This window comes from Curcuma longa, chromosome 5 (genome assembly GCF_044706935.1).
Source record: "Curcuma longa cultivar G26 ecotype Majalengka, Jawa Barat chromosome 5, ITB_CL_G26_1.1, whole genome shotgun sequence".
In the NCBI taxonomy this organism is placed as follows: domain Eukaryota; kingdom Viridiplantae; phylum Streptophyta; class Magnoliopsida; order Zingiberales; family Zingiberaceae; genus Curcuma; species Curcuma longa.
Genome location: NC_133865.1, coordinates 4,587,901 through 4,612,116, shown reverse-complemented (window position 1 = coordinate 4,612,116; position 24,216 = coordinate 4,587,901). Strand labels below are relative to the sequence as shown.

General features: G+C 34.0%; 1 protein-coding gene across 1 annotated transcript in view; it reads left to right on the top strand.

Annotated features, from left to right (window-relative positions):
* The first annotated feature begins 1,150 nt into the window (after nucleotides 1–1,150).
* The window catches only part of LOC141828814 (protein EXPORTIN 1A), a 30,841-nt gene continuing 7,775 nt past the window's right edge, over nucleotides 1,151–24,216 (top strand). Inside the window, exons 1-22 of the mRNA XM_074716204.1 lie at nucleotides 1,151–1,461; nucleotides 1,906–2,022; nucleotides 5,782–5,874; nucleotides 5,978–6,049; nucleotides 6,198–6,305; nucleotides 6,372–6,454; nucleotides 7,483–7,621; nucleotides 7,749–7,817; nucleotides 8,030–8,107; nucleotides 8,234–8,296; nucleotides 8,401–8,445; nucleotides 10,672–10,779; nucleotides 10,861–10,959; nucleotides 11,720–11,923; nucleotides 13,504–13,563; nucleotides 16,110–16,220; nucleotides 17,126–17,223; nucleotides 17,304–17,412; nucleotides 17,778–17,843; nucleotides 22,459–22,557; nucleotides 22,658–22,738; nucleotides 22,817–22,906. Of these exons, the coding sequence (XP_074572305.1) occupies nucleotides 1,366–1,461; nucleotides 1,906–2,022; nucleotides 5,782–5,874; nucleotides 5,978–6,049; nucleotides 6,198–6,305; nucleotides 6,372–6,454; nucleotides 7,483–7,621; nucleotides 7,749–7,817; nucleotides 8,030–8,107; nucleotides 8,234–8,296; nucleotides 8,401–8,445; nucleotides 10,672–10,779; nucleotides 10,861–10,959; nucleotides 11,720–11,923; nucleotides 13,504–13,563; nucleotides 16,110–16,220; nucleotides 17,126–17,223; nucleotides 17,304–17,412; nucleotides 17,778–17,843; nucleotides 22,459–22,557; nucleotides 22,658–22,738; nucleotides 22,817–22,906 (2,088 nt within the window). The 5' untranslated portion in view covers nucleotides 1,151–1,365. The remainder of the gene's footprint in view (nucleotides 1,462–1,905; nucleotides 2,023–5,781; nucleotides 5,875–5,977; nucleotides 6,050–6,197; nucleotides 6,306–6,371; nucleotides 6,455–7,482; nucleotides 7,622–7,748; nucleotides 7,818–8,029; nucleotides 8,108–8,233; nucleotides 8,297–8,400; nucleotides 8,446–10,671; nucleotides 10,780–10,860; nucleotides 10,960–11,719; nucleotides 11,924–13,503; nucleotides 13,564–16,109; nucleotides 16,221–17,125; nucleotides 17,224–17,303; nucleotides 17,413–17,777; nucleotides 17,844–22,458; nucleotides 22,558–22,657; nucleotides 22,739–22,816; nucleotides 22,907–24,216) is intronic.

Genomic DNA, 24,216 nt, shown 5'->3' with positions numbered 1-24,216 from the left:
CTGCTGAGGACTCTGCTTGAGGACTCGGCCTGGGGAGTCTGCTGAGGACTCGACCTGAGGAGTCAACTAAGGACTCGGCTTGAGTGAGGACTTGTTGTCGAACATGTCAATCCATGACAGGATGGATCAATTTATTAGAAATTCATCATATGATTGAGTAAGACGGGTTGATTCATCAACTTGATGGGTTGAGAAATCTCCGACCCAATTCAATCTAAGATGAGTTACGGATTAGATGGATCAACTCATGAGTTTGTAAAAAAATAAAAAATATTAAAAGTTTTAAATTTACATTATAATTTAAATTATTTAAATTGAAAATTTTAAATTTGAATTATAATTTAGATAGATTAAACTCATTAATTTAATAAATTTTTTACTTTATTTTTTTAAAAAATTTTAAAAATAATTTTTTTCAACATGTGGATTAATTAAGTTCATCACAGATTGATTTGGATCGCAAGTTTAGATGAGATTTATCTGAATCTATTTTAAAATAGATAAATAAAATTTTAATATAATCTATCTAAATTATTTGATATCAGTCCGAAAGGTCCGTTTAAATCGACGACTATATCCTTATACGTACAACTGGTCGTTCGGTCAGAGCGGTCGTGTGCCAGACCGCAGTCTCAGAGCATAGTTGTAGTTCCTTGAGCTCCCAAGGTTGAGGTGTCATGAAAAAAAAAAAAAAAAGTTAGCATGTGGAGCCGCTCTCAATTTCTGCTATTTTTTAAATAAAAAACTTACGTGGCAATGGCTGCTAACGATGGAGATTACAAAAACACTTTACAAAGGCTCCTACCGTTGGAGATGCTCTCGCGTGGCAAATAAATCTGTATGCTGAAATGCCCAGATTACCCCCGGCTCGGCGCCTCCAAAAAGGACGCCCCCGTACGGAGTTATGCCGGCCCCTTCCACAGGCCACAGCGTTTTCGTATTTCGCAGTTCCCACCAAGCCAGAGTGGCTGTATCGTAATTAGCTCCCAACGCCCTGCCTCTTTCCTTCATCACAAAACCCCAAGCCCAAGGCCGCTCCCCCAATCTCCCACGGCCACTCTATTTCGCCTCGAGTCCGCTCTCATTCGTTTTGGCGACCACCGAAGACGCGGACGAATACAAAGGGAGATAGTGAGAGAGAGAGAGAGAGAGAGAGAAGGCGAAAAGGGTAGGGAAAACCTTTCGGCATTCGAATCCAATCCGCGCGCGAGGGGGAGACAAAGAGGAGAAGGGCTAGGGTTCGGGAGACTCCCTTGCTCGTTGTTCTCTTCACCACTCCGCCCGTTTCGAGATTGCTCAACACTTCCAGGGCTTCTAATTGTGCGCTTTCTGAATTTGTTCTGGTTGGATCTGCGGTTCGGTGTGATGGCGGAGAGATTGAGGGATTTGAGCCAGCCAATCGACGTGCCCCTTCTTGATGCGACCGTGGCCGCGTTTTATGGAACGGGATCCAAGGAGGAGGTTTGTTTGCTCGCTTGTGATTAGTGTTGTATTTGTTTGTGTTTGTTTTTCTTTTTTCTTTTTGGTTCTCCGTCGTGTGAGTTTTTGACGGAGTTGCTGCTCCTCTTGTGGGTGTGTTTGCTACTTTATCTTTTAGTCCAACCAACTTAAGTGTAAAGGAATTTCTTCTAGAATAATGCCACTCGTTTCTTGTTTTCCTTGCAACGGTCTAGTACATCAGTTGTTTGAACTGTGCATTCAAATAAATTTGCATTTTATTGTGAGGATTTAAATCTGAATAAACGTGTTATTGAAAAAGATGCTTTGTTTACGCTTGCAGTCTTTTGAGTACTGCAATGAGCAATTGTTCTAGTTGCTTAGTTAACTCATCATTCTATTCTAACATAAACATTGACTTGTATTAATAATAGAGCTGATTCATGATTGTTTGTTGGTTTTTCACAGAGGTCAGCTGCAGATCAGATATTGCGAGAATTGCAAAACAACCATGACACCTGGCTACAAGTGGTCCACATTCTACAAAATTCACAAAACTTAAATACCAAATTTTTTGCCCTACAGGTTAGTAGCAAACTGTTGTTTGCTTCATTTTTTTCATATGCTTCTTAAGATGGTACAAAATTAGACTTGTCACATGTTGGTGTCCAACTCTGATATGTTTATTTCACGTTACATATTTCTCAAGTTAATGAAGAGTCTACACCATCTAGTTACAATTTTAATGTTTGCTTGAATATTCTTATTTTTGGTTTTGTTAGGATAAGATAATATGGTTTGAAATTCTGTGTTGTGCTGGGTGGCATAGTCAAAATGTTCTAAATCACCAAAACTCGATGCTGATTGGCACAGATAATCTCTTGTGTCATCTATACCGATTAGTATTGTACTATGCTGACACAGAATTATTTTAACTGCTTTTTCTTTCATGTGATGTTATCATAGAGCAAAGCTTAGTTTGACACACTTCTGCAGCCGTGAATGGTGCTAAGAAAAGCAGCTATAAATAATGGTCTTAAAAACTCAGAAATCCTAAAACTGACTCCAACTTAACCATCCTCGGTTTTGGTTTTAAATCTTTGGTTGATTATATTAATTTTACTTTTAAGAATTGGTACAGGTCTGCTTTCTTTCTTCCTATCCCAGCTTGACAAGGATTAATGTTTTTTTTTTCATAAACCCGATCTAATCTAATCAATTTTCATACAAGTAGAGACTTTGACCTGAAATTGACTTGGACCAATTCCATAGATATAAAAGAAACTTCACCAAAAAGTCAGCCAGTTAAACTCAACTTGAAACATAATGTGGAACCTGATTCAACCAGGGCGTCCTGCTTTCCTCCAGTCTCAACTGAGATTGCTTAGATTTGGACTAAACCTGACAGCAGCTGCAACTAATGCTAATTGGAGTCAGTGGGCAAAACAATGCATATAATATCCACAGGGGCAATCTTTAAAAAATAAAGCTTGCAATCCATTAAAAGCACTACACATGTTGCTAGCACCATTATACCCTTGACTTCGCATATTATGAATTTCTAGATTATATCTAGTGAGGACATCACATATTTCCTTTTTAAGTGTTGCAATTGTGTTGTCATGAACATGCACAATTTGGAAAAAATGCTCCTGCAAAAAAAAAAAGAACTAAATGCACTCGAACTTGGTGTGAAGATGCTGACTCAAAGGTGGCTTTGTCCTTGACAGAGAATATAGGTGCTTGATCTGCAACCCTTCTTGGAGGGGTTTCGCGCCCATGTTCGAGTTGGGGAGAATGAAACGAGTTCCTGGAGGAGCTCTGTGCCCATGTCCGAGTCGGGGAGAATAAATAAGTCGACCCTTCCTGGAAGGGCTCCGCTCCCACATCCGGGTTGAGGAGAGAAAGTGATGACTCTATCTGGGATAGAGGAATTTTTGGAAGTACTTGAAAATTTCTAAAGTCACTTCAAGAAGACAAATATTAACGTTAGCATTCAATAATGCAAGGATTAGTAAATGAATAAATTATAAAAAGGGTTAATGAAGAAATCTTGATTATTCAAAGAGGTCAAAGTTAGGAGAGTAAGTATCGATCCCAAGATCTAACACTTGGAAAAGATATAAATACCTATTATAGCATCAAACCATATTTCTGAAGAAAAATTTCCTTTTTATCATAATTTAAATCCCTGTCTCAATCAACCACATGTGGCTATCTGAACTCCTCTTGAATTAAGTACTTGCTTGCAACAAGAGACCACCGATCTTTTTCTCATGAGCACAGTAATTCTCCTAGTTGGGAACTTCATATGTGGACATGAACAAGAGACAGTAAATCAATATTTTAATGCACATGATGCAAGCACATGATTGTTGATTCCTCTTCAATGGATAGCAGGTCTTTGAGCAACAAAGATGTCAATAAATTGATTATATTCTGAAAAGCTTCGTGCAATAAATATTTGTCTTGCAAATCCCATTAAATTATATATCAATACTTGTTTTAGTATTGAAATTATAAATGCACGTTACGAACAATTCATAACTAAAAAGATTGAAAACGAAAATCTAACCAAACATGATGCTTGAATTTTGAGTTTCACTACCAACAACTTCTTAAACCGGCGAACAGACGAGACGACCAAGCCGATGGAGCAACCTATGCTAATATGGGCAGTATTTGATTCACATATGGCGTAGAACATCTTTTCCACAACCTTGTATAGAGAACCTACAAACTAGTAGATTTTGCTATTCTTTGTTTGGAAACAACATTACCAGCTTTACCATATGCTTTCTTCATGGACAATGGAACAATAAAGGCATTTAAAGAAAATTAGTAAATGGAAGAATTTGTCACCGTCTCATCAATAGCATGAGTATTGTGCCCTCTGACATTCTACTTATCATTTCATCATCATCTAGCAAGTTATCTCATGTATCTCATGGACAGAGCACGTTTACCTCATGGATAATGAAATCCCTTTAGGTGTTGTCGAAGGCATCTATGAAGTCTCCAAAGATGTACGCCATGAATGGGATGGCCATGTCGCTTCCCTAGGTGTCGACCGTCCTTGCAGGAAGGGTGTTGCGCGACGGGGTCGGGTTGATGAGTGACCCTCGAAAGAATCGGAAGAGGCATGATCCTTTCTCTCCTTAGCTGACATGATCTTGATCGCAACAACATCTCCTTGTCAAGAATTTCCCGTTGAGATAAAAAGAATGATCCAGAAACACTTGGTAGCAGTGCCAAAACAAGTATGCAAAACACCGCCGAAGTTTTTTGGGCATCAGCAGACCACTGTGAAATTGCTCAACTAATACCCATTGATGAGCGAGAATTATCAAACATTGTTGAAGTGGATTGTGCTTCTGATAATTCCTTAAATTTGTATTTCTGTAAGGGTCATGCATCTACTATAGGTGCCAAAGGCTTCTGGTACCACCTTGAGCCTGATACCCTGAACTTCCAGTAGCTTCGTCAAACTTGTGCTGGATTTTTACCACAAGAGTATTATAAACAACGATCACAGTTATTCCTGAAATTGCCACAAGACCCACAGAATTATAAAAAATAGTTAAAGAAATGAAAAGGTGTGATATCATAGCTCATGCTTGTTGAAACCAATAAGGATATCCTTGTGCATAGTTTGTCAAGTAATTACCATTATGCTTTTTGAAACTGTGAGCACGTCTAGTCGGAAATAGTTCTGGGAAAAATTGGCAAAAGTATAGTTCCCTGGAAATTTATAATAAGCTAGGAAAGCTTCTGCGATATGGTCTCGATAGTTGAGATGTTTTATATATATTTACATGGTGAGAGTTAAAATGGCTAAAACAGAAATGGTTAATGAGTAACAATTACCATAGTGTAATGGTTACTTTGCGTTTGAATTATTATATATAACTAATCTAAATAATGAACGTACAATTTCTTTTAAATATTCAATAAGTAAAAATAAATATACCTGTAATCTTAAAATAACCATTACTAGTTTTGATGATAAATTAAGAACATAAATTTGTGAAGTACCATCTCAAATATTCATCTAATTGATTAAACTAATATTTAAGAATAATATGAGGTTGCTGATATGGGGCATAATGAAGTTAAAATATTATAAAAATGCTAAAGTGCATGTGAGATGCACAGATGGTGCTTTCCTACAAAATCTTTATGAAGTCCCTTTTGGATGAAATTATTTAAAACTAGTCAAATTAGCTTTTGTGGACAAATCACATTCACACAACTTAATTTGAAAACTAATGTGCATTTCCAGGTATATTTTCATGCAGTACTGAGCCTGTTAACCAATGATTTTCTCCTATACCCATCTCTTAGGTACTAGAAAATGTCATTAAATACAGATGGAATGCCTTACCAGCTGAACAACGAGATGGAATAAAGAATTACATATCTGATGTCATTGTACAGGTAAGTATCAATTTGTTTGTGAATGTCTGTTTTCTCTTCTTCACTTGCCATTTTAGTCCCAACTGTTCTTAATTGTTTATGTCACTTTTGAACTTTTAATCAGCTTTCTAGTAATGAAACCTCTTTCCGGAAGGAGCGATTGTATGTTAATAAGCTTAATGTCATATTAGTGCAGGTAATCCACTGATTCCTCACTATTATATTTTCCAATGTTAGTCTTTTTGACTGTTGCTTTCCATTTTGATAAAGGATATAGTTGGTGAACTGGCCGTTATTTCTATATTCCCCTCATTTCCCTCAATCCCATGCATTTTTCCATGCAGGTTGTAAAGCATGAGTGGCCAGCCAGATGGCAGAGCTTCATTCCTGATCTTGTCTCAGCTGCTAAGAGCAGTGAAACAATTTGTGAAAATTGTATGGCTATACTAAAGGTATATAGCTCCTTAATAATTGCATTCTGGCAACTATGAATACTAAAAAGGTTGCCATTTATACAGCTTTTGAGTGAAGAGGTTTTTGATTTCTCGAGAGGAGAGATGACTCAACAAAAAATAAAAGAACTAAAGCAGTCATTAAATAGGTATGATTTATATGATCTTTGTTTGGCTTCCTGTTTGTCTGTTGTATAAACTCGTATTATGGTAATAAAGGGTATCTTGTATTACCTCTAAAATGGGAGACAGGAACTATTGATTAATATGATTGTTATTTTTATGTTCTGATTGCAGTCTCTTCTTATTTGGGATCTCTGTGGTACCAGTCAGGAGGTTATTGCTTCCTGTACTGGAATTCTTAAAATTGACAAATGTTAATCTGGATCAGCTCTGCCAATCTGGGTTTGTTTCGAGGGACCAAACATCAAATATCAAATATCAGCCTATATGCACCATGAGGCTCATGCTATTACCTAATTCTAAAACTTTTAAAAATATAGAACAAACAATGTTGGTGAATTCATTTAGGGTTTAGAATACCTTAATGTACAGGACATTATTTAGTGGTTTGAGCAAATGTTGAGAGATGAACTGCCCCTTTATGGGTGGTCTCCAGGGAATGATGATTTGGTATTCTTGCGGTGTGGCCTTACACGCAACCAAATAGAAGGAGAAGTTATATATATCTGATTCCAAATTATTGTGATGCATGGAAATAATCTTGGTTTAATATGCTAACATGTTTAGTTGTTACTGAAATCAACATTTCAAACAAATATTTATTATTGTAAATTAAAAGCTAAAATAAAGAAATTGCGATGGAATTGCATTCAAATGTTTTTATCCATTGTTTGGCCTACCAATTAAGATGCTTCATTTGGTAGACTAAGATCTTTAATCACATAAAAAGTTGATATTTATTAACTCTTGAGTTCAGTTTACACTCTTACACATAGTCTTCTCCTTTACTTGGGATATCAATTTTGAAATTACTGCTTCAATGAAACTCTCCTTTGTTCACTGCATGATTAAGGTTATTTCATTGAATGTTGGAATGACTGATAATCGAAATTCTATTTAATTTTGCTTGTCATTCTGTTGCAATGATGTCATGTTGTTTTTTAAAAGTTTTACCACCTTATATTTTGTAATGAAATATACCTTTTCTTTTCAGTGAATTTCAGCTCATCCACGAGTTGTGCTTATACGTGCTATCAGCCTCTCAAAGAACAGAGCTTATCCGAGCTACTTTGGCTACGCTTCATGCCTTTCTATCATGGATTCCACTTGGCTATATATTTGAATCTCCGCTGGTTTGTTCTTTGATGACCACTACTGTTTTATTCATCAATGTTTTTTGTCATGTGGTAGAGGATGCAACAAAAATTTTCAAAAAAGTTGAGGTGAAAATTACTATAATATTTTGATAATATTTTTCAGCTGGAGATACTTTTGAAATTCTTTCCCATGGGATCGTACCGGAACCTTACTCTGCAGTGTTTGACAGAGGTTTGTGCCTTATATAATTTCATCTTACACTTAGTTTATGGTGTCTTTATGCTACTATCTAGTAAAGGAATAGTTAATCTTCATCCATGATCAAACAATATTTAGGCTAGTGTCATGAATTTGAATATGTAGTAGTGATTAGGTGGTTATCTTCACGGCTACTGATAATTAGATTTATTTTATAATGGTATCTAATTTCTCCTAATTTATAGGTTGCAGCGCTTCAGTTTGGTGACTTTTATGATCCACAATACGTGAAGATGTATACAATATTTATGGCACAATTACAGGCATGTTTGTTTTAATGGTCTTTTTTTATTTGTTTTTCTTATACCTTTGATTTCTGTTTTTTTTGTGTTGTCTATTCATTCTCACATTTTGTGGACAGTGATAGTCTTTACTATTTTAACATGTAGACTATTATCCCTCATGGTACAAATTTCGCAGAAGCATACACCAATGGTTCTAGTGAAGAGCAGGTATATCTTTATTTCCACAGGGATTAGTTGTGTAAATTTTTTTGCGCTAATAGTTTAATTAACTATTTCTGTGGACAAACTATGCTAACTTTATCTAATTGTAGGCTTTCATTCAAAATCTTGCGCTCTTTTTTACTTCATTTTTCAAGGCAAGTTTGTTCCTCTTTAGCTCTGACTTCTTGAAGTTGATTATTTATTCCAGTACTCAAATTGTATATATATAGCATAAGGATGGGAATGTTCTATATCATCTCTTTTAATACAAATTTCTTGGAAGGTGGTGGCTTTCTTTGTTTGTTTAAAAACGTATTTGAGCTAACTTGATTGTGTTCATTGATTATTTACATCTAGCTACAAGATTTGGATCTCTGATGAATAGGGCAAACAAGTTGCCATTAGAAAGGTTACACAATTTTTTCAGATTAAGCTTGGTGTCAATTTCAATCTTTTGAGATTGTTCTAATTTGGTCATTTTTAACTTATCTCTCCCTTCGCCTTTCTCACTCCCCCCCTCTCTCTCCCTTATGCTTTGTTTACTTAACCCTAAATCCTCAGGGTAAAGGAAATGTATCCTTTACTTATTTACCTTAATTGAGGAAGCTGAGTGAGATCAATCCATTAAATTGTTTATTTAGAACAAAGGAAAGAAAGCTAAATTGTTTATTGTCCAAAATACCCTGTCATTCCTAAATACTCAAAAACCTTTATTTTTTTATTCCTTGAAACACATTCAACGAATGACATAATTTGAAACATTTTTTATATATTTATTCGTCAAGTTTTTTCTTAATTTATATTTACCAAAAGACATTTGATATTTGCAAACTAGATAAATTTAAAATTAAACGGAGTTTAGGTGCAATTGGACCCGTTGGTTCACTTTGTTTTTTTGTTGATAGAGATTGTTGTCCGTCTGGTAGAAGACGTTGAAGATCCTTGGCGGCTGGATGCGTGGCTGTGCAGCATGGTTGGAGAAAGAGGAGAAGAGGAGAAAGGGTCGGCGGAAGAGGATAATAGGAGAAAGAAAAAAAAAGATGATAAAACCTAGGGTAATAGGGTTATATAAATTGGTGATTTTATTATGATAGAAGGAGATTTATGTAATTGTTTTTTTTTTTTAACTTTCCTTCCCCTTTCTTTCCACCGAATTTGGTGGACTTGAAATTTTCCCTCAAAATCATCCACGGAAGGATGATTTTTACTATACATCCTAAATTTTTGATAAAGTAAATAGGGGAAAACTTTCGACAAAGGAAAATTTTCTCCAATTTTACTTTCCATCCTTCGGGGGGGGGGGGGGGTTAATGACAATTTTGATCCTTCAACGTTCTAATTGTTAGTACCGATGGAATCAAAATATCTCCATAATGGTATGATATTGTCCACTTTGGGCCTAAGCCCTCATGACTTTGTTCTTGGGCTCTTCCAAAAGGCCTCATACCAATGGAGATACTTTCCATCCTTTTAACCCCATGATCTTTTCCATGTACTTTAGATGTGGGACTATGTTTGCACCCTTGCAACCCAACAATCCCCCCCTCAAACAAAGGACCACATGCCCCCCCCCCCCAACGTTGTTTTGATGTTTGAATCTTTTTTGCCCCTCGGTCCACCCGACCTACTAGGACTTCCTACCTAGCCGCAGCTTCTAATTTCTAGTCGCAACTTTGATCACCTACTAGGACTTCTCACCTGGTTTTCTCTTTCAGATCGGGAGCACCCACTTTCTTTGTTTAAGGTTCAAACCACATGGTCCATGGTAGTATGCGGTCTCGCTCTGATACTACTTGTTAGTAACATATCTCCACAATGGCACCATTGGGCCTAACTCATTTCCTCTCCCAAAAGGCAATTATGCTGGTGGGACATTGTGGCAATTTTCCATTTGCTTGATGCTTGCACCATTGGAACATTTCCTGCAAGCTCCATTGTGGCAATCATTTGTTTGCTGCAACATCAAGTCTGTTTATCTCGTTTGTTCAATGCTTTAAATCCCATGAAAGATTAGGAGATTTGAGGTGCAATTGGAGATTTAAAAAATCATTTAATCCGCAAACCAAGTGGCAACCTAGTAGGTGGATTTAGTTGGAGGACATCAGAGCAACTAGGACTAATAAAAGGATCACAAAGACAAAGTGGAATATTCAATGTTGTAACTCTGACCAAATTAGATTTTCATTCAATGATATTAGTTTAATTAGTTTAACATTTTTTCTTGCTATGTGCCTTGTAGAACTTCTGTAAAGTGTGTATACTGGAATGAGACTGTATATGCAGTCTTCTAACCAAGACTTTTCATTGTTATCTCCATGTGTCAGTGAAAACAACTTAACCAAGTTGACTACTTTCATGTAACTCTCTTTTTCTCTTTTCAGTCTCACATTCGTGTACTGGAATCAGCTTCTGCAAATAGAGGTGGACTATTGATGGGTCTTGAGTATCTTATTGGTATTTCATATGTTGATGACACTGAAGTTTTTAAGGTATCACAAATTCATACTCACACTTGGCAAAATTTTTGATGTGAAATCTTATATTGTTCAACCTTTTGAATGTTTATGCAGGTTTGCTTGGACTATTGGAATTTACTAGTTCTAGAGCTGTTTGAAGCGCATCACAACTTGGAGAACCCTGTTCTTACTGCAAGCTTAATGGGTCTTCAGGTATCCTTACATGCATGTATAGTTAACCATCTTTTATTCTTTATTCTTCACCTATATATTTTTTAATATATCCCTTGAAATATTTATAAAAGCAAGGTGCATCCATCTGTTCATCTCCATTTTTATAGCATACTACTGAAAGATCTTTTGCTGAGGTACCTAGGTCTGTTTCCTATGATGTAATTTACAGTTATCAAAACCTGTAGATGAGTATTTCAAATAGATATTCTATTATGTTATTTTAAGAAAATTCTGCAAAAGTTATTGTTTGTTCATGTTTAAATAGTGTCATCCTCACCTCTAAATAAATGCTTGGCATTTTTTGCATCTAATGCCTAAGGATTTGTTCTGTCATTTTAAGAAAGATTACATTTTGAACTAATGGGACAAGGTTTGCCTACTCCTTTACGTAATGAATATTTTAGATTATTGAAGCAGGCTTGAATACTTTTTGTAACTTACATGACACTTACACCAGCATCTGTACGGATGATGGTAGTTAAATTACAAAGACATTCCACAAATGATCTTTAAGCATCGATCATGTTCAGTGTGCTTTTGTCATATTGTTCAAGTATCATTGTGTTCATTCCTTGCATTCATCTCCCTGCGATCTGTTCACCATGACTATCACAAAAAATCTCTTGGTTAGTTTTTAATTTCCATATCTTAGTTTATATCTTCTTTCACATTATCACATTGTTAAGTTGCTTACACTTTTTGCAATCCATTTAACAATGACATTCACTTTTCTCTTTAGCCTACGCTCATGCCAGAGGTGGTTGATGGCCTTGCTTCTCCTCTTATTCAGAGGCGGCAACTTTATTCAGTTCCATTGTCCAAGTTAAGAACACTCATGATTTGTCGTATGGCTAAGCCAGAAGAGGTTTTGATTGTTGAAGATGAAAATGGAAACATAGTTCGTGAAACTATGAAAGACATTGATGTTCTTGTTCAGTATAAGGTTTGTGGTGGAATTTTTGCATGGAAAATTTATTTTTTATAGTACCCTTATATGCATATACAGTCCTTTGCCTCACACTGGTGCCACTATCATATGCATATATTAGTCCATATGCTTTCAATTTTCAATTTGATTGTACAGAGAATTATTATTTACTAATTCTCAATGATTAAGATATCATTTAATTATCAATAGAGACTGATGGTAACAAACAGTTCGACACTGTTATTGAGGCCAGAACACCTGCTGAAATCTAAACATTATGTCGAAGGTGGCCAATGAAACTTTTATGCCACAAGATCTCATAGTGGATCTTAGAGTGGTCAAAATGACCTTTTACAAGTGTGAAACCTTGGTTGCGAGCAAGCTTCCATGGTTAGTGAACTTACATGGTAGCATGAAGATCTTGTTCTTCTTCCTCTCAGTTCTGCTGATGGGGCTGATACTATCTTGTACCTACATACGTATGCTGGTGGCAACAAAAACCTTTACTTCTTTGCCAACAATTGGAACCAGAATCACTACTTCAAACCTTCATTCAGATAAGTTAGAGGAAATTTAGGTGGCAAGCAAGCTCCAGTGGATAGTGATTGCAAATGGTAGGATGAATGTTTCCTCTCATCCTCTTGATTGGGGCTGATTGCTATCTAAGTATATCCTCCTGATTAGGGCTGACACGATCTATTACCAACACAGTTTGCTGGTTGGCAACAAAACCTGCCATCTTCCCACCCAGTATTCTGTCTTTTGATTGGGGCTGGCACTATCTTGGCACTTCCTTCTTTTTGTGAATGACTTATCTGGTACCAATCCACAATATGCTGGTTGGCAACAAAATCTGTCTGCCTCATCACCAGAATCGTCTGATATTTTGAACCTTGATTTTACCTAACTTATATTTTAGAATAGACTCGATGTGATTCAGTTGCATCTTCCAATATGACTACTGAATTGCTGCTGCAAAGTAATACAGAGTTAGTGAAATTTTATGAAGATTCAATCATGATTCAATTCGTAGTGAACAACTTCGAGTTTACACAACTGTTGCAGCCTTTGCACGTCATTTTATCCATTAATTTTTCTTAGTATTTCTTTTCCCATATTTTGTTACCCGTAATAGATGTATATTACTTGTGTATTAATTTTTTATTAAGTTAATAATAATTTAAGCCATATCTTGATGAATGAGATTCAATTTGAAATATTTCTTAATGAGGAGTAGTTATGCATCAACATTTGACCACATATTGCATATGGTAATCCCACCACATTATGTCAACATACACTTTTAAAACCTTGGTCATTTTGTTCCCAGTTTGAAATTGCTTTTGTGCAATTGCATTTCAGTCTAAAATTTATGTTTCTGTTTGCTTGAATTTTCTTTCAAAAATTGATTTCTGATTTAATGAGTTCACAATAGTGAATATTCTCTTAATGTTCATTGAATATGTGTTAAATTTTTAGTATCAAAATGCAATGGTAATGCAGAGGGGAGAACACTCATTGCATACTTTGTAGTATACGGTATTTTGATTTCTGTAGTTTAACTTTGTTTGAGATTGTATGATTCATTGTTGCAGATAATGCGAGAAACATTAATATACATGTCTCACCTTGATCACGAGGACACAGAGCAACAGGTACAGCTTACGATTCCTTTTTGTCATCTATTTTGTTTGAGAACCTATTTACTATGCATAATATCTAAGTCATAGCATGTCTTAAAATTGATGGTCACTTATGTCAATCGATCTTGGTCTATGGACTCCATAAGTAATCCAATCTTATGTTCATACATACAGTATGGCCAAACTTGGTGAGCTATAAAGGATACTTTTGTAGGAGTGGATTTTTGAATTTGGTACCATGATTTTCCATAACATTATAATTAACACGTACTTCCCTCTCAATTCAACTTGAAACTGTGAAATTTGGCTATATTTATTTTGATCATTTAATCAAATTCCATATTAATTTTTTTTATCAAAGGGCATATACAACTTGAGATTTCATATGGTGTAGAGATCAGATTGTTGGTTATACTTCCATTTTGTCACAATTACTCTATTACATTTTTCTTTCCTTTCATCAGATTATCCTCCAAAGATTTTTCATTTTTTGAACTAATTGCAAATAGAATAGGGTTTATTTGTAAGCCTATGTAACCTAGCGATCTAATGTAAAATTGATAAGGCAATATACATAAAGGTATAAGGAATGACCTTAAGGAAATAGTCTTTATAATTTTTCCTCGTTAGCATGGTTGCAGGGCACAGAGCTTTATTGAGCAAATTGGTGCAGTTCATGTGCAAGGCTATGAAACTGATGAAACTTTCATTCCGTTGTTGAGAATTGCAGGATTCTGCTCCTCGTGGCACTAGATCTAGTTGAGAACAGCTTACTGACGTTATTGAATTTCAGTGATCTGTTGGTTTCATTCCATTCACCTCAGCTTTGCTCGACCTCGCATCTCATCCGTGCAATCTTTTCATCCTCTGCGCAAAAAACTTTTCTCCTCTTTACTGTGCCACCTCATTTCTTTCGTCTTTGCACTATTTCTCCTGTGTTTTTTTATTAACAATGTCATCCCTTCGATCCAGTTGCTATTTGGCTTTGTGATCTATTTGCAATTCTTTTCATGTTTGCTTCTATGCCACTGATTTATGATGTTTTTACTCTTGGTGCTTTGGTTGATTAGAATAAAATTTTTGGTGCATTTTGTAGATTTTGCTTTCATCTTAGTTTTTGGCATTATCTACAAAAGATGGTTCCTACTTACAGAGTCTTAAGTATAAAATTTTCAACTAGGTAAATATTTTCAATTTCCATTCCCTATTCAAATCACAAAGTGTCTCTACTCCTTTTCCTTAAGTCCATTCTGATGTGTGGAATACCTAGTTGTGTCCCTCTGTGGTTGGGTTTTAAGTATTTTGTAGTGTTCTTCGATGATGATTCACACATGCCATGACTTTTCCTCATAACAGAGCAGTCTGAAATTTTCTCTATTTTCTTTAGTCTAAATAAAGTTTTTTAACCCTTGTCCATGCATTGGAAAGTGAGAATGCTAGAGATTACCTCTTTAGGACTTCTCAATCTTTCTTTTCTAGTCAATTTGGTCAACAACAGTGATCTTGCTCTTATAAATCTCAGCAGAATAATGTGATTGAGAGGAAGAATAAACATTTCTTTGAGATTGCAAGGGCAATACGTGCGAGGATTCCTTTGCAATTTTGGAACAGTCATTATGACATCACGTCATCTTATAAATCATGCATTTTTTTTTTGTTTTTTCATGGTCATGTTCTTTCAAATCCTTTCCTTCGTGATACATGATACATTATACATATACTCTTCGACCATGTATATTGGGGTTCACTTTTTGGTTCATGTCTCATCTTCATGGGTGCCTTAAGTTTATTGTGTGTCTTTGTTGAGTATTATATGTTGCAGAAGAAGAGTTATGGTTGTTATTCTCCTGAGTTTATAATTTTTGTTACTATTGTTGTAATTTTCTTTTAGTCCATTCCTTTTCTCTTCACCTATCCTTTCATTTCTAAGATGATAGCTTAGATACTTCCCATGCTTGCTTTTTTATTTATTATACAATCTTCTGCTCCTTAGGCTTACTCATTAATCTATTCCACCATCTTAGAGATTTGGCCATTGCACATGGTAGATGACCACATTCCAAGCCAGTTGCGATTGCCCCATTATAGCACCTTGGACCCTTACCCCTTCACATTCTTATGCTTCTTTGGCTTTACGTTGTTTTTCCTTTACAAGTTTGGAATCTGATAAGATTTCCTAGATGAGTTGATGACATCTCCTGTTTGTTCAATATGTTCAATTTGTCTGATTTAAAGCTTGGTCAGTCCGAGAGGGAACACACAGTTATATGATACACCTGTCTATGGTATTGATTAAATTGATATATTCTCTCTAATGGCTTCAATTACTTCCTGTCCACCTCTTCCTTTCATTTGTTGCTATCTAATACTGGCGAACACTTCAATTAGATGTTAAAATGATCTTCATGGTGTCTAGATGAGGAAGTGTATATGGAGAAACTTTGAAGTCTTCTTGTGCATAAACTGAAGCAGTCTTTGTATGAGTTGAAGCAATTTCCAAGTTTGTGGGTTGGTAAAATTGTTTCTATATGATAACATATGTACATTTCTCATTGCAGATGTTGAAGAAGTTGAACAAGCAATTGAGTGGAGAAGAATGGTCGTGGAACAATTTAAACACATTATGCTGGGCCATTGGATCAATATCAGGATCAATGATGGAAGAGCAAGTATTCCCTCTCTTTTGGTATCATTAGAAATTACTTATATCTTTGATACAAATGTGGGCTGCAAGTGCTTTAGAAAGTAATTTAATTGCTCTTTAGCATTTTCAAAATTTGCTTATTTATATTGATACTTGGCGCAACAGTAAAGTTATTGCCATGTGATCATGGTCATGGGTTCAAGTCGCGGAAACAACCTCTTGCAATACATGGTAAGGTTGCATACAATAGATCTAATGTGGTCCGAGCCTTTCCTAGAACCTCACATTGGTAGAAGCTTCGTGCATCAGGTTGTCTTTTATTTTGATAAGTCACACTGATCGTTAAACTTTGAAATTGTCTCCCAATAGAGATTTAATTTCCACTTTCATGTCCGATTTTTATTTTGATTTGTTTATTTTGGTCTAACTAGGTTTGTGATGTTCTAACTAGTCAGAACATTGTATAGTGTTACATATTGCTTTTATTCTTAGAGAAGTACTATATTATGTAATTATAGGCTCATGCTTGTTAATAGAGGTTAGGCATGTTCTTGCAGAAGGTATTAAAGATCATAGGCATGTTCTTGCAGAAGGTATTAAAGATCATTCATGCTGTTGTAAACAGTGTTCATCTTCATGCAGACTGATAGAAAATATGTTTTTGTAATTTTCAAACATGATTGTTCAGAGCAGAATCTAGCTTGCAGTAAACCTGGGATATATTTTCCTGATTAAACCACATAATGTTGTATTTTTGTCATTACTAATTTTGTTTCATAGAATTCTTAGGAATAATTGGTCAAGTTTCTGTTTAGATGGTTGAAATTGCTTTGCATTTTTACCTTTTTTTGTTTAATTAATACTTTTGTCATGATTTTCTTTATACAGATTAACTACTTATCTCGTGTCTAATATTTTTGATCATGACAGGAAAACAGATTTCTAGTAATGGTCATTCGTGATTTATTGAATCTTTGTGAAATTACAAAAGGAAAAGATAACAAGGCTGTGATTGCGAGTAATATAATGTGAGCAAAGTTCTTTGTTGTGTGGTTTCTTGGTGTCATATATTTGGTTTCTTTACAATTTATTGTGTTTTGAATTTTAGGTATGTTGTGGGACAGTATCCACGGTTTCTCCGAGCCCATTGGAAGTTTCTCAAAACAGTAGTGAATAAGTTATTTGAGTTTATGCATGAAACTCATCCAGGTGTTCAGGTAATTGATTTGCTTGTTACTATTTAGTTTTACTATTTCTTAAATCATTGTCACAGCATTCTACACCATAGGTTTTTTTATTTGACTGGTGAATGTCAGGTTACAGCTTAAGTAAAAATCTTCACTAAATATGACCCCTTGTAATTTGCACAACTAGATATTGATGTTGAATATGCTCTTTAACCTACATAAGTCACATCTACGAGGCATGGTGCTAATACTGATTTTTAATTATTCTGCTTTTGTCTGGAAAAATGGGTAAATTTAAGAATATGTTTTTGGATGAGATTTTTTATTTTAAGATCTCAGCTGGGGCCTGTTGGTTAGTGGTCCTGCTGAAGCTGTTGTGAATTTTTTGTTTCCAGGACATGGCTTGTGATACTTTTCTGAAAATTGTCCAGAAATGCAAGCGCAAATTTGTGACCACCCAGGTAACTATGCTTATTAATAACTAGTTCAAGTAGTATATTTACATTTTTGTGTTCTTCAGATCTGTTTGATCCACTTCTATTGTAATTTTGGGCTAGTTGTCTGAATAACATTCAAATGATAATAATGTTATTCAGCTGTGTGACACATTTGGATGACATGGTCTAGATAAAAATATATCTTAAGGGATTTGATCATCTGTTAAACCACATGAATCTTTTTATTTTTTGTCATTATTTCTGCTTCTCATTGTTGTCTGTTACTCTTATTCCTTGTCATCCCTCTATTTTTTACTTTGGTCTTTTAAAATTTTTTACAATATATAATTTTAAATTTTTAAATCACTTACTGTGCTGAATATCTGACTTGCACATTGAGCAGTTCATAACTTAGTATTGTTGAAGTTAAGATTTATGAGAACTTATTGTTTGGCCAGTTAGATTTAGGACAGTTTTTGATAGTTAATTTGCATTGAAATAATGAAAGTATTCTTAAAATTAATGAATATTTAAAATATAAATTAACAAGAAACTTTTAGATTAAAAAATATCATAAATTCATTTGCATAAAGAAACATATCATATCATCTGACCAACATGCAGAATAAGTACAAGAAGTGGAACCACTATACTGAACTGTTTAGTTAAATTCTCCCTACTTTTCGTGTTGAGACACAAAATACTATCCTTCCTCTCTTAGGTAGCACAAAACTTATGTCCATTAGTCTAGTTTGGAAGCTTATTCCTCCACAGTCACTTGTGTGAAGTCTCTTTTCTCAATAGCCTCCCTCCAACATCGTGAAATAGCCATGATAGTTATTTGGATCCACACTTGTAATAGATACTTATATCCAAGATTGATAACATAGCTTTATACAATGATTTAAGCCTTAATTTTAGTAGATGCTCCATAGTAATGGATTGTGAAGATTGCAGCTATTGATGGTTGAAAAGAGTTTTGTCCAATTGCATCCTAGATACCCTAATTACTCCATTGACCATTTCATTAATTAAACAGGGAGAATATTGAATTATAATTGAAAATAAATTTACAATCAATATAGTATAACATATAAACATGTTATTATATATGATGCAATAAATATTTTGCAAATAATCGATAATATCTTTTTATTTAATTATATAATAATACAATATAATTTATTGTATAAAATATATTAATTCTATGTTAATAATAAATATATGAATCAACAATGAGGTTCTAAAAAGTAACTTATATTTGTTTTCTACTTTTCATGTTAACTTTCTCTTTTTGTTATTTTCATGATATGATTTTAAAGAAGTTAATTTGCCAAACACATTGTTCAATATCATTTCCTACTTGTATAAAAAATTGAAGTTGAAATAAGGGTAAGGAGATCCATTGAAGCAGGGCCTAACATGTGCATTTGATGTTCTTGATATAAAAGCCTACCACCTCAGTTTAATATTTCCTGGACAAAATGATGCGTATAGAAATCATTGAAATATGAAATTAGACGGGATAGTGGAATAAATTCTTGTTAGATTATCAAATATACAATATGGTCTTTATAATTAAGTTTTACCCGATGTGTAGGTAGATTATGAGTTACTTGTATCTACAAGTTTTAAGTATCTAGGATTGATTTTGTAAAAGGATGAAGCGGTCGATAGAGATGTTTTACATTTGATATAAACAAGATGATTGAAATAAAGGAGATGTTAGGTGTTCTTTGTGATCATAAGGTATCCTTAAAATTTAAAGGGATGTTCTACAAAATGGTAGTTAGATTTGTTATGTTATATGCAGTTGGATGTTAGGTTATGAAGCAAGCACTTAGCAGAAGATGAGAATTGCACAGATAAAGATGTTAAGGTGGATGTGTGGACATACGAGGATGAACATCAAAAGGGAGCCTAAAGAAGACTTGGTTAGCAATGATAAAGTAGGATAAAATTCATTTATATATATATAATGATGATGATATATTAGGGATTGAGCCTAATGACGTAGGAGAATTTATATAGCCGATCCTACTTAATGGGATAAAGACTTGATTGTTGTTGTTGCAGTTGGTTGTCAATTTGTGGCTATGTTGATTTATTCAAATGGACCATGCAATTTTTGTCTTCCATGTAGTTGTGACTTGCTGCACTAGACTTGTTTCTTGTCTTTTATATTCTGTTTCAATATAGAATCTGAGAAGAATAGCTTTGGCGCAATGGTAAAGTTGTTGCCGTTTGACCTGGTGGTTACAGGTTTGAGTCGTGGAAACAGCCTCTTGCAATGCAAGGTAAGGCTGCATACAATAGACCCTTTCCCAGAATCCCGCATTAGCAGGAACTTTGTACACTGGGCTTAACCTTTGTATAGGTTCTGAGGAGTTTAGTAATAGCAGAATAATTATCCGTCAATGTAGTTAAACAGATGAGCCTCTTTTTATGATGAGTTATATAAGATGTTTGTTAATATCAAGCAGACTATATCTGTGCTTAATTTTGAATAAAAATTATAATGAATTTTACACTGGCATTGGTTGAGTAAAAAATTAAATTAAAGGGGTGAATTTTCATGGTTTGAGATTGCTTGATTGGTACATCGTCCTCTTGTTGTGTTTCATGTGTTTTTTTATGAAAGGATTAGTAAATCTGAAACCCAATCTAGTAAGCATAATCAATGTGCTAGATTGGGCAGTCAGTATGACGCAGTTTATTTAGCTTTCACTACAATACTTTACCTACCAGTTTATGTGGATGTAACATACATCTAATCCTCTGTCTCAGTTAAAACCGAGCATGTTTTTACCTTAGCCTGATAATCAGTTCATCCATGAAGTTGTAGATGCTGCATCTTCACTCTGTAGTTTAATATGGTGTTTAAGCTTAAATCTGTAATATCCTCTCTTCTTCTTTTGTTCTGAAATTTATCCTCTTGATCTCTAGTCTGTAGTTTTAATATGATGTTAAGTCTCAATCTGTAATATCCTCTCTTCTCCTTTTTCTCTGAAATTTGCAAATTCTCTACCGTTTTCTTTTTGGTGTATGTAGTTGGTCATGTTCTTTATACTTGTGCAAATGAAGAGTTCAAGGTCTGATGTTGTTTGATAATTAATTTTTTCTAGAAATCTTTCTGAAGCAGCATAAGTCTTTTTGTTGTAATTTACATAACTCTCATTTTTTGTCATTGTTTTCAAATTTGGTTGAGTCCATCCCAGATTGCTCCAGTTATTGGTTTTATCTTTTATCTGGAATTCAGCCACTTGAAGAACCCTCACTGAAGGGTGCTAGAAACATAAAATTGTCCTGAATAACTACAAATATGGAGGATATAAGAGGAATTTAGGGAACGATAGTTGAATCAGCCGAATTTCCTAAGAAATTAGATGTGATTTTACTCAACTTGGCAGTTTCAATATAGAAATTCTGCCAATGTGTAGCAGATGCTAGGAAAGAGGGGTCATCCTAGCAGTGAGCAACGAGGAAGCTGAAAAGAGCTTAAAAATAAAAACAAGAGAGAAAAGGATGCACCATAATCTCAATCTTGTGAATGAGTGATGATGATCTAAGAAGGATTCATAAAAAGTTATTTTTGAGGAGTGAGAAATGGTCATGTTTGGTCATCATATATTAGGGTTATTTATTTATTATTAAAATTTAATTGAAAATTGGTATGTTTACCACTCGGTGACAAAATGCTCTTCCATGCACTACTATATCATCAGCATGCTATTTCTTTCCCCTAAAAAATATCAGGCTGGTTAGTTGCATCTATTTGTGGTTGGCTGTTAAGTGTGGGTCACAACATGCTAGGGTTTAATTATTTATATTCAGGATTTTTAGATTAATTTTGTAGTATTAATATTTAGGATAAATAGTACTAATATTTATAAGTTTAACATAATGTATTGTACTTATACATAATACAAAATAAATATTCAGTATTAGCAACTATTATTTTTGGAATTTCACCATACATATGATAATATGAACTAATAAATAAATAAATAATTTAATGTATAAAATTTAAATAAATTATTTTGCTTTTTTGGATTTTTAAACTTTTATATTAAATTATTATTTTGGTGATTTCAATCATGCAATCAGAGACAATCATTTACATTCATGGCCAAGCCCATTTTAGTTCTATTTGCTATATTTTTTATAAAAAAAAAAAAATATATATATATATATATATATATATATAGAGAGAGAGAGAGAGAGAGAGAGAGTGTGTGTGTGTGTTGTTTTGTTAGCCAAATATGATCACTTTGCAATGTGATTAAGTGATTAATTTAAACCACTACTGGTTTTTATTTTTCTTCACTCCTATTATACATGTTGCTTAGCTTCTATTTGTTGATCACAATGGTGATTGGACTGTTTTTCTTTCCAACTCATGATGCTTGGATATTTATCTTGATAATTGTTGGTCATTTAGGTATAAATTTCAAAACACTACTTTCTCAGCCAAATCCTGATGTTTTTAGAAGAAATTCTAATTAGTAAATTTGCATATATAATTTTCCTGGAACTAAACAATTTTTCTCGTGTCCTATACTCATTAATTTTTCCACCAATATCATAAATTTAGAAGCTTATCAAAATCTTATGGAGGGAATTTTGTTGGATGATGCAGGTGGGTGAAAATGAACCATTTGTTTCTGAACTTTTATCTAGTTTATCAATTACTGTTTCAGATCTTCAGCCTCATCAGGTTCACTCGTTCTATGAGTCTGTAAGTATTTTATTCTTCCCTCATAACTTCTTTGTACTATTGTGAATGTATATTTTATTTTTTTTCTAGATTCATTAATTTTCTATTATTCTAAATGCAGGTTGGTCATATGATTCAAGCAGAACCTCTTCCTGCCAAGAGGGACGAGTATCTGAGAAGGTTAATGGATCTTCCAAATCAGGTAATTACTAAGGTCTTATGGTATGTCTTGAAATTCTCTTATCACATTAATGGTCTTTATGTGATGATAATTTTTTAGAAATGGGCTGAAATCATTGGGCAAGCTAGCCACAGTGTAGATTTCCTGAAAGATCAAGAAGTCATAAGGACAGTTCTTAACATCTTGCAGGTACACAATCATAATCATAGATATCATTTTGCATACGACAATCTGATTATTTGCTAATATTAGGTTACTATGCTTGTTTAAAACTATTACTGTTGGTTATTTTCCATCTCTTATATGGATGCAACATAATGCTCAATATTTCTTGTTTGACATAACTTATTTTGGAATATAATTTTTTTAACCATATTCTAGTTGAATTTGATGTCATGTTGCTTTCGTATTTTATTTGTTCACTTTGTCTTATACAACAACAACAACTAAGCCTTATCTTAGTAGGTGGGGTTAATTATATGAATTCTTTTACTCCTTTTCTATTCCTTATTATATCATTATCTGTAGTTAAATAAAATTTATTTTATTTTATTATTGCTAATCAAGTCTTCTTTGGTCCTCTTCTTCCTCGTTTAACATGTATATTTATCATAATTTCACATTGTCTAATTGGAATTTTATTAGTCATGTAAGTACATATTTGTATCTTCTAAAACACGTTTTTCTAAATTTTTCTCAACGGACGCAATCTCAATTTTTTTCTCTGATGTTCTCATTTCTTATCTTATCCATCTTCGCATGTCCACTTTGCCTTATACTATTTGTAAATTAATTAATCTAGAAATTTAGTAATCATATTGTGAAGTTTCTACAAAGAGTGAATAAGAAAAAAAAAATCAGAGATGAACCTTTTTTTAAAAAAATCTACATGGACATCAATGATGGATGCTATTGTTTAATTAGTCAAATAATTGAGAAAAAACTATATAAGAACTGGATACGACTTTTATTCACTAAAAATGATCATGATAGTTCCTTGTTACTCTAGCGTCTTGCAGAAAAGTAATGAGCAGGGTTACTAGTAATTCAGACTGTTCAATCAAAAATACTTGGGCAAGTCAACTTGACCAAAGGATTGAAAATTTGAAACCTAGAAATTTGTAAGACTATGGTGTGTCTGGCTGTTTTATAGTTAAAATGCTGGGAAGTAAAGAAAGGATGCATACCAAATTACTGTAATTTGCATGTGTTTGGATGTGTGATTGTTAGGAGAGAAGAAATAGAAATGTTATTTTATGTGAGCAATTATGTGTAGCATCAATGGATGATAAAATGGGAGAAATAAGGGATGGATAATTGAAGTCCTATAGATTTCATAATTTCATTAATTAGAGTTGAAGATCCTAGGCAGAAAGGAAGAGAGAAAGAACAGAAAATAATTTGAAGTACTTAACAACTAACACATTAAAATCTTCCAAGTGATTGAGACATTATTAGTATCAGATTTATATAGTCGATTATAAACAATTGGGATATAC